We start from the raw sequence: 10538 nt of genomic DNA, 5'->3' as shown, positions 1-10538 counted from the left end.
CTCCCACATGTACAGTCACATCGAATGGAAGTGCCCAGCCCTGAAGTTGGTTTTGATACTCCAACTCAGACTTGACTGGTGACCTTCTAGTCCCCTTTTCTGCATATACATGCATACATGGAATCTTTTTCAGATGCATGCATGTATATGTGTGTGTGTTTATCTTCTGCATGATGTTTGTGTACTGTTAGTTTGTAGATAGTTTATTTTTATTTTCTTTGTGGGGTCCTTGTAGGTCTAAATAAACTTTTGTATGAATGTGTCTATGATATCGATGACCAAACAAAATAAAACTTTCTGTGTATACACACACCATACTTGTATGGTCTGTATTATCCACAGTTTTTCTTTATGTTTTGTTTCTCGACAATCCACAATATGTTTAAATTGTTTAATTGTGTCTGTACAGTGCATGTCACGTGTTTACCAAGCGACCTTTTCTTGCTGTGTATATGTTATTATCTTCCCTTGTGTTTTGTTCCAGTTCGCCGCGTCCCACCAAGATTCTCTATCCCACCCACTAATCATGAAATCATGCCAGGTGGAAGTGTTAATATCACCTGTGTGGCTGTGGGGTCACCGATGCCTTATGTGAAGTGGATGTTGGGGGCGGAAGATCTGACACCTGAAGATGATATGCCAATAGGAAGGAATGTCCTAGAACTGAATGATGTCAGACAGTCAGCAAATTACACTTGTGTTGCTATGTCAACACTGGGTGTCATCGAAGCAATAGCACAGATCACTGTCAAAGGTACGCTCTGTGACTCTTGCTCTGTGGGTCTGGATATATTCAAGCCACCTGAGTCATGCCTCCAAAAGTCTCTCCTCAGAATTCTGAAAGGATTCTGTTGATTTCTCAGTGTTTCAGATGTGTGCGTTCTAATCATAGCTGTGGTACATAGAAGATGCATGTATCTAGGTAGGCAGATTTGCTCTTAACAGTATTGGCAGCCTAAGTAGGGATACTCATCAAAATATTTAACAACAGTCTGGGCCCAGGCACCAGTCAGAAAGATGAAGAATGCTAGTCATGGTCAACCATTATGTTAAAACCAATGTGTGCAGGCCTCATATTAGTCCAGAACCTTGATCAGAGTCACTTGCTAGAAAACTTCACGTGTATGTTATGATACGCTTAAAACTCCTTAAATGCAAGAGAGAGAGAGTGAAAAGAAAGAGTTTAAATCAACATGGTCTAGTAATACCAGTTACCAGTTGCCATCAACTCATTTCCAACTCATAGTGACTCCATGTGTGTCAGAGTAGAACTGTGCCCCACGGGGTTTTCAATGGCTAATTTTGTGGAAGTAGATTGCCAGGTCTTTCTTCTGGGTCTGATAATAGATGCTTTAAAATTTTGATGGGCCCTGCCATGAAAAATGAAAATGCAAGTAAGTAGCATTATATTTTGTTTTAGCTTTACTTTTCACCTGGTACAAATGGAGTGCTGAAGAAATATTCTTCTCTTAAAATAAACGTGCTAAATATAACTGAAGTACTATGGTCCATGAGTATTTTTGAATCAAAGAAAAAATGTGAGTTCATACTAGTTGTTTTTAACCAGTGTTTGTAGAATTCTAGAAAATTTTGGTAAATTGGGTCAGACTGAGGGTGACTTGAGGTTTCTGCAGATGTCTGGAATTACTGCAAAATGAATACAAATTGTCTTCCCTTTCTAGGAAGTACAATCTTAGAAAATGCAACACACACTAATCTATAAATTTTTCATAAAAATAATTTTAGTTGTCATATCCTTAATTAAATATATAAACATATGCCATATAACACTAATAATTTGACATAAGAACAAAGGTATACCATCCTCAAAGTTATAGTTATTTAAAACAATGATGTTATATTGCATGTCATTAAAATTTTAGACTTGTTCTTATCTATACATTACATCCCCAGCCTGTACTGTACAATATATGTGACTTAGCGAAACCAGTAATGTCAGCTAAATAGCTGTAAACACACCTTTAATTAGCAATACTTTCATTTGCCTGAAAAATTCAGAAAGACATCCAGGGGAACTCTGGATCACCCACTTAAAAATTGGCAGGTTAGAATATTTGAGCAAATGTCCTTCTAATTATTATTTTCAGTAACTCCCTTGGCTAAATATTATCATTCTATAGTTTTTCGAGAAATACGCAAATATTGAATCACTTTTTCGTAACTAACCATTCCAGCTTTCAATATTTGAAAGTTTACTGAAGAGTTTAAAGATTCCAGAAGCAGGAGTCACATTAAATGAATATCTCGTTTAACTTCTCTTTGTTTTCCTGACTCTTCCTGCCTCCCTCCTAACTCCACTTCCCAAAATAAATAAAATGGAAAAGTGAATCTTGAAGATGAGAAAATAAAGTAAATCAGAACCAGAAGATCAGCTTGAAGGGTGTGAGTTTGCTGCTTTCGAAAAGTTGGCAGACTAGGAAGGGTCGTACTTTTTGCCTTTATATTGATAAGGAAATGGGGTATAAATGGGCTTATAAGAGTATTACCTCCCAGGTTTCTTTTATAAAGTCAACCGGTAGAATTTCCCTTTCTACTTTAATACCACTGCCTTTCAGATGCACTGTCCAGGGTAAGGAAACACTTACGTGCGAGGCCACCTATGTAAATGGTTTGTATTCTTAATGAGTAGCATTTTGAGAAAAGACGGATTGAATTGCAAATGTTTGACATATGCTATAATCTCAGATATTGCTGATGTAGAATGTAGAATACATATTATGTTGATAAAAATGCTTTAAAAAGGTGGTTTTGAATATGTCTTAATTTAGTTCCTTTGGCAGTTTTTGAATATTAAGGAAAAAAAATGTTGATTAGAAATTACTGTTGTTTTACTTTAAAATTCTTTGTTAGATTATTTATAAGAAAATATTACTAATGTTACCTATGTCTGACAAGTTGGAAGTCAATATAGTTACCGTTCATTCGTTCATAGTAATTTAATTCTATTTTAATATATTCCACATTTTGTTCTTTTCATGGATTCTCTGAAAAGGACAAAATATTTAGTTATATCATTTTTTTTTTTTCTTGAAGCAGAGCCAGTTGGGCAAGTTTTTGCAATAATAAGAATTACTACTACTATTATTATTACTATTAATAATTGCAACTAATGTTTAAAAGAGATCCGGTGACATTCTAAGAGCGCTACTGGATGTTTATTAATCCTCAGAGCAACCTGTGAGATACAGTTACCCAGCTGTATAATACAACTCCTGTAATACAGACATTAGTTCCATTTTTCACATGAAGAAACTAAAGCAAAGACAGGTTAAGAAATATATCCAGGATTACATACCTACTAAGTGGTGGACTTGGAATCAGTGCGACTCTGGAGGTTATGTTCTTATATACAGCACTATATTGCCCTCCTAGTAAAATGGAATTTGTGTTATCCATGGATGTCTCCCTGTATTTTCGTGATGTCTTAGAAAACTGTCCTTTGCTGTAATTTTGTCTAATTAAATCTTCAGTAGATGCTTAGCCCTGTCATTCTAATAGTAGAGTCCATCAATACTTGTACCATTTGAGAGATGAAGGGTACTCACTGTCTTTTTTCTCCCCCAAGCCTTACCCAAACCACCAGGAACTCCTGTAGTGACCGAGAGCACAGCTACAAGCATCACACTGACATGGGACTCTGGGAACCCTGAGCCCGTCTCTTACTACATCATTCAGCATAAACCTAAAAATTCTGAGGAACCTTACAAAGAAATCGATGGAGTGGCAACCACACGCTACAGTGTTGCTGGACTAAGCCCCTACTCAGATTATGAATTCCGAGTTGTTGCTGTCAATAACATTGGGCGAGGGCCCCCCAGTGAGCCTGTGCTCACCCAGACCTCAGAGCAAGCACCGTCCAGTGCCCCCCGGGATGTCCAGGCTCGGATGTTGAGTTCGACCACCATTTTGGTGCAGTGGAAGGAACCTGAAGAGCCAAATGGCCAGATCCAAGGATACAGAGTCTATTATACGATGGACCCCACCCAGCACGTCAACAACTGGATGAAACACAATGTAGCTGACAGCCAAATCACTACTATTGGCAACTTAGTGCCCCAGAAAACATACTCTGTCAAAGTCCTGGCTTTTACCTCAATTGGGGATGGTCCTCTTTCAAGTGACATACAGGTCATCACTCAGACAGGAGGTAAGTCTGGTTCAGGGTAGGGGCCATGACAGGAGGGAGGGGTTGGTGCTAAGAGATGATAAGGGAAAAAAGAGAGAAAAGAAATGAAGAGCAAAGATAGTATAAATTTTAGTTGTTGAGATTTAGAGCTTGAAAATGAGGGGATTAAGAATAATTTTTGTACGAACTTAATAAAGGTACGTAGCTCATACACTAAGGAAGGGTTAAGAGAAGACATCTGAAAAGGAATAGGCAGAGTTGCCTGGAAGATTAAGTAACTGTTTTAAGCAGTATAAAAGAGGGATATGTTTAGCATGCTTTCTTTGTAATATGTACCCAGATAACTTGAGGACTTGACTGCACAAGGTGGATGGATGCCTGCTCCATGCACCATTTGGAAAATATACTAGCTACTCTGGTACAGTAATATTAAAAAAAAAAAAAAATTAGTTTTTGTAAGATACGATGGTTCAACACAAAGTTAAAAATAAAAGCTATTGTCAAGGGACTTCCAGTATTGAAATGGCTTCTGTTCGCTAGGAAGCTACATTGCTTTAAAATGAATATTCTCTGAATGGCCTTTTAATTTTTTTAATGGCCTCAGTGGATGAAGAATGGCAGTTGTCAAGATCTAAGATTACACTTTGGGACGTGGCTCACACATTTTATTGGGTTTTAGTGCAGATGCTAAACTATTTTATGAAGAAAAACATGGCCCTACCAATGGTTTTATTTTCATAGGAGGATATCACACCTCCTTGGTCTTTGATGCAGCGTAATAGGCCTGCCTTGATTTGGGAACATTCAGTAGTTGCTATCTTCAACAGTTTATCCTGAGCATCTGATAGCTACTTACTTGACTCCTAATTGTGTTGGTTCCCCTTAAACTTGCATTGATCGGTGCCAAGTGTTTTTGTTTTTGATTTTTTTTTTTGAGAACATATGTATACTGTCTCTTTTAATTACAATAACAGCTTTACAAAGTATGTATTTTGACATTGTACAAATGAGGAAGCAAAGACTCAGAGATGTCAACTACCGTTGCCTTATTTTGAAAATCTATATAAGAACCCTATTATTGGAAATGGTATCTATAATGTACAGGATCAACTCTTTGCTAATCCCGGGAAGGAAATATACTGCATTTTCTCAGGTGTCTGAACTAGAAAAACCCGTGTTTGACTGAACCACTGCTTTGTTTTCATGTCATGGACTATAAATTCTATGATTGACTACGTTTACCTACTTTCCTTGGACACTAGGAATCTCAGAACACATGACAGCCTACCTAGCCTTATTTTATTTTCATACTATTATCTGCTTCTTGTTGACTTGTTCACGGAGTCGTCATTATCCCTACTAAATTGCGTGAAGGCTAACTATAAAATGTATTTCTGGACAACTCTGCAAAAAAATCCATTTATTTCCTCACTTGACTTTTGTAGTTCTTCTATACTTATTTGCTGTGTTATCAAGACAGGCAGAAAAATACTATAGGCTAATCCTACCATGAAAGCTTCCCCTTGGAAAATGTTAGAAATCTGTGAAACTTATTCTGCTTTTTCTTGATTAAAAGTCGTCAACTTTTAGGAGATTATTTTTTTATCATCCTACTTTAGCAGCTCAATAACCATGAAAAGATTATAAGAAAGAATATTATTTATTATATTTATAATATATGTAAATATAATATATATGTTTATAATATATATATTTTTTCTTATTATATTTATAATATAAATTCCACTTTAAGCTTTTCAAGTTTTGCAGCTGTGATGTCTTGGAGTGAATTGAGGGGTATAGGTTAGATAATGAATTGAAATATTCTATAACTTAATAAGTAATATAAAAACCAGTTACTATTGAGTCAACTCCAACTCATGATGACTCCATGCGCGTCAGAGTATGACTGTGCTCCATGGGGTTTTCAATGGTTGATTTTTGGGAAGTAGATCACCAGGCCTTTTTTTGAAGTACCTCTGGGTGGACTCAAACTTCCAGCCTTTTGGTTAGCAGCCAAGTGCCCAGGGACCACCCAGGGGCTCCAATAAGTAATATGTCATAATCATAATAACAGTAGCAGCTAGAACATTCTGGGCACTGTGCTGTGAACTTTGCATATATTAATTCTTACAATCTAGTGAGGTATATTTGGAATTATCCCATTTGCCAATGATGAAATTTTGGCTCAAAGAGGATAAAAAAAAAGATTCATTAACTGGCCTAGGGTCATACAGGAAGCACAATTTAAATCCAGGAACCCTGGATACTTTTAACCACCATTATTTTTCAAATTAATAATTTGCTGATGTGATAGTTTTAGAGTTTTTGTGCCTACTAGATGTTCAGTGAAAACGTAGGAGCAGGAGAGAAGAGCATACTGTGCCTTGTATTCGTATCTTTATTTCAGAATTATGTCATTTGCTTCTGAAATACTTGAGGTGGCTATTTGATTACCCTAGTGCAAAAGTACATTAAAACATTTAAATATGAAATAGAATAAGCCTATCTGAAAGAAATAGAAGGAATACCTTTTTTCATAGAAGTTTGTTATATTTGGTCATTAGATTTGGCTCGAAGTTTTCTAACAACAAAATTTTGTTTACAACTTTTATTTTCTGACGACGGGATGATTTAGTTTTCTAAGAAACAAAATATTTCCTGAAACTGAATTCAACCAAAACATGAGAATCCTTGTATGCGGAACACTCAACGACAGAGAGCAATGCCTTCAGTAACAATTTATTGAACAGTGTAGAACTGGTTTTGAGAGAGACATCATATTTGGATTTTGTACATCACCAGAGGACATAATATAACATTAAGTCTTAACTCAGTGAAGGTAGTGTTGTGAGGGAGGCAGTTGACTTAATTTGATCCAGAAACTCTGCTTTCTGATGGTCTGATTTAATTTAAGGACAGAACATAGAAAATCTGGATGAACGGGTCATGAGTGTATTAGAACAGTTGTTCCAATATCTGTTTGACTAACTCTTTTTAACATTAAGATATTTCCAGAGACCTTCCTGTAATAACTGTATGTTTAATGCCTATTGATTGAGAAGATATATAATGACATAATGACTTGTATCTGCCAAGATCAATAGGCTAAGAAAACCCTCCAAAATAGCACAGTTATTTGATCTGTTCTATAGGCTTAATTAACAAAGGCTGTTTAATGTTGGTGGACACCTGCCAGATACAGCCATGTTAGTTCTGATCTAATTAGTGCTGAGCCTCTCCTTTTTCTTATTGCTGACTAGCTAGTTCTTAGGATCGTTGCTAGGCAAAAATATATAAAACCATTATGAAATATCCTTTTACAGAGGTTATATCAAATTTAGAGATTTGATTATTTTCTCTGTAATTTTGTATCTTTTTTGAACCAACTAAAATTTCCTAATTAGTGATATACATGAATTTCACAAGTGTATTTTAATTTTATATGTACTTTATCAGATAAATCTTTTAGTTCTTTTTTGTTCATTCCTTTTGGAAAATCTATCTTACATATGCATATGTGGATAGATATTTATCATCATAATCAGCATAAATAAATATCAATAAAGAGAGAAGAGAGAGGTTGTGTTTTATTTTTGTTTTGGTAAAATGGCACTAATCCAGAGAGCTGTAAATTTTGATGTCTTCTGGCATCTAAAAGTTGCTCCCTTCGTTATATTATCTTTAATTCCCTGATACTAGCATTCCTATTTTTGTTTAAAATCACACTCCAAAGAAACAGTATTTAGGATCAAAGTGAATGTCATAGAGAAGCCGTCACTTGTGATTGCATCTTAGTTGTCTGTCACCCAGACTGATGTAAACTGAGGACAGTGAAATACGCGGTAAAGAGAGTTTTTCCTTATTGGAAAGATCAGTGCAGGTGATAGTCTTGTCATTTAAAGGGTATAAATTACAAAAAGATTTTGGTTCAGATGGTGATTTTCTAGAAACATAGTCCAGTCTTCCAAGTTTTCCGTAGCTTTGACTTCGGACATAACAGTTACTTGCAGTTAGTGTACCTGGAAAATATGCTGACTATATGGTCATTGACAAGGAAAATATTTATATTGCGCTAGGAAAAAAAAAAAATTATTAGACAACACAACCGGGAATGAATGGAGGCATTGTATAGTTTTCTTTCTAGTTATATAATCAGAATATGAGGTAACTTTTTATTTTGGAGCCCTGATGGCTAAGCGGTTAAGTGTTTGATTGCTAACCAAAAGGTCAGCAGTTCGAATCCACCAGCTGCTCCTTGGAAATTCTATGGGTCAGTTCTACTCTGTCCTATAGAGTTACTATGAGTCAGAATCCAGGCGCAGCAATGAGTATGTACAGGGTTTTATTTTACAAGAAGTACAGATAGAACTCTGATTAAAAAATGTAACAAATTACATCTTGAAGCATAATGCATTACAATAGATGTTGCTTGAACTTCATGTTAATTGAAGGCCTTCTAAATTAAAAAAATTCTGGTATGTGTTCTTTCTGAGCTTTCTTTAGAAAGCATGTCTGGCTGCTACTTCTTCTAAGCATTTAATAGATTTGGGAAAAGTCTGCTAATCTGTGTGTGTATCTTTCAGTAGGTATAGGTTTTTGGAAAGAGAAGAAAAATACACATTTACTAAATAAATAACAGTGAGCAATATCAGTGTTAAGCATTTTGAGGTGGTTAATTATACTACAAATTCTGGGCAGTCAATAATTGTTAAAATATAAAACTATGACATTTAGAGACACTGTGCTTTAGGGTTCCAAGAACTTTATAATCATTTTATTAGTGTACGTCACCAAGCCTATTTAAACAAACCAGAAAAAGACTGGTTTCCAATAGCCAAAATTACCTGCCCAATTTAATGACTTTCTCTAAATAGTTTTAGCACTGACTAAAGGTGCTCTGGTTATAAATACAACTTCAATAAAATTTAACTTTTTCATTGATATTTAATGACAATTGAGTAAGATTGATACAGATACTTATGTATTAAGTACTTACTTTGTTGGTGATATAGTTGGGGCACTTAAATATCAGACTCCTAGTTTTAAATTTTGGTGTACTATGCCACTGTAATTCTGGCTGTTGTTTTTATTGTCGTTATTATCATTTATCAGTAGGCTAGATATACACATTTAAAACATGTGCCTTATTAAAGTAAGATATTTGAGCAATAATGGGTTTTCCATTTTCATGTTTGCTTTCCACATCTAGATTATAAGTTTGGTTTCTGACCAATATTATCACATCTCTCTTTTTAATGTACAGTGATTGTACTTAACTTCTGGATGAATTCTTCCCTTCCTCCCCCTCCCCTGTGAATTTCCCAGAATCTCAGATTTTCCCATAAAATTTATGCTAAGTTAATGGGTGAGGAAAATTCTAGAAGATAGACATGGATGCCAAAGAAGAATAAGTAAAAGTAGAAGAATGACAGTAAGAAGGTGATGTGGAAAGACTGCGAAACATTAAAAATGTAAATATCTATCTATTACATATGCATAGATAGATAATAAGCATATAAATATATTTTATACATAAAACATGGATAGAATAGAAATGTAAAATTGAACTTCTGTAGCCACAATAACCCCCTTGCCTTGAGTTGATTCCAACTCATACAAACCCTACAGGACAGAGTAGAACTGCCCCATAAGATTTCCAAGGCTGTAATCTTTATGGAAGCAGACTGTCACATCTTTCTCCCAAGGATAGGCTGGTGGATTGAAACCACCGACCTTTCGGTTAGCAGCCGAGCGCTTAACTCTGGTGCCACCAGGGCTCCTTCTAGCTATAATACGTGGCATAAAAAGCCAATGAACAAATGATGAAGTACTCCCTGTGTCTCTGAGTGATAAGGAGAAAACAAAGATGAAAGTCTGGAATGTCCTGATGTCTTTTCTTATACAAATGCCTTATGGTCATTAGGAAGAATATTTTTGGGGAATTTAAAGATAAATCCATACATTTTGCAGCTTCTTTTTTTCCCCTCTCCTTTGAATCATCTGCTTCATATGTAGTTACGTCAAAAATGACAAAACAACCCAAGGAGGTGATATCTTGTAGGTGAACCCTCAGTTCCAAGAAAGTCTAAGTAGCAGCACCCGTAGGTGTTGACTGAGCTCTGAGAGTGGAGAGCCTGCTATAATAAAAATATAATCTAAACCACTGGCCCGTATACTGATTTTAGTCTGTAGAGACCTTTTAGTTCATACAGTTAAAAAAAAAAACAAAAACCAATTTCCAGTTATTCAAGATGGAACTGTTTTACATAGAAGATTGATTATCAACTTCTATTGAAAAGTCAGAAGCTCTTGCAAGACTGGGCCTTCATTTCTGCGAGGCCAAAATCGGCTGACGGGGACCACGGACCTCTCATTCAGATGGCCCTAG

General features: G+C 35.7%; 1 protein-coding gene across 6 annotated transcripts in view; it reads left to right on the top strand.

The window, feature by feature from the left end:
- PTPRD (protein tyrosine phosphatase receptor type D) overlaps window positions 1–10538 on the top strand; it is a 473666-nt gene that overhangs the window by 257176 nt on the left and 205952 nt on the right. For all 6 annotated transcript variants that reach the window (XM_004373491.2, XM_004373489.2, XM_004373492.2 and 3 more), the window contains 2 exons: window positions 485–754; window positions 3587–4168. In XM_004373491.2, the coding sequence (XP_004373548.1) occupies window positions 485–754; window positions 3587–4168 (852 nt within the window). The remainder of the gene's footprint in view (window positions 1–484; window positions 755–3586; window positions 4169–10538) is intronic.

Source organism: Trichechus manatus, unplaced genomic scaffold (genome assembly GCF_000243295.1).
Source record: "Trichechus manatus latirostris isolate Lorelei unplaced genomic scaffold, TriManLat1.0 scaffold00025, whole genome shotgun sequence".
Classification (NCBI taxonomy): Eukaryota; Metazoa; Chordata; class Mammalia; order Sirenia; family Trichechidae; genus Trichechus; species Trichechus manatus.
Note: the sequence above shows the minus strand (reverse complement) of the source record. Positions and strands in the feature narration are given on the sequence as shown.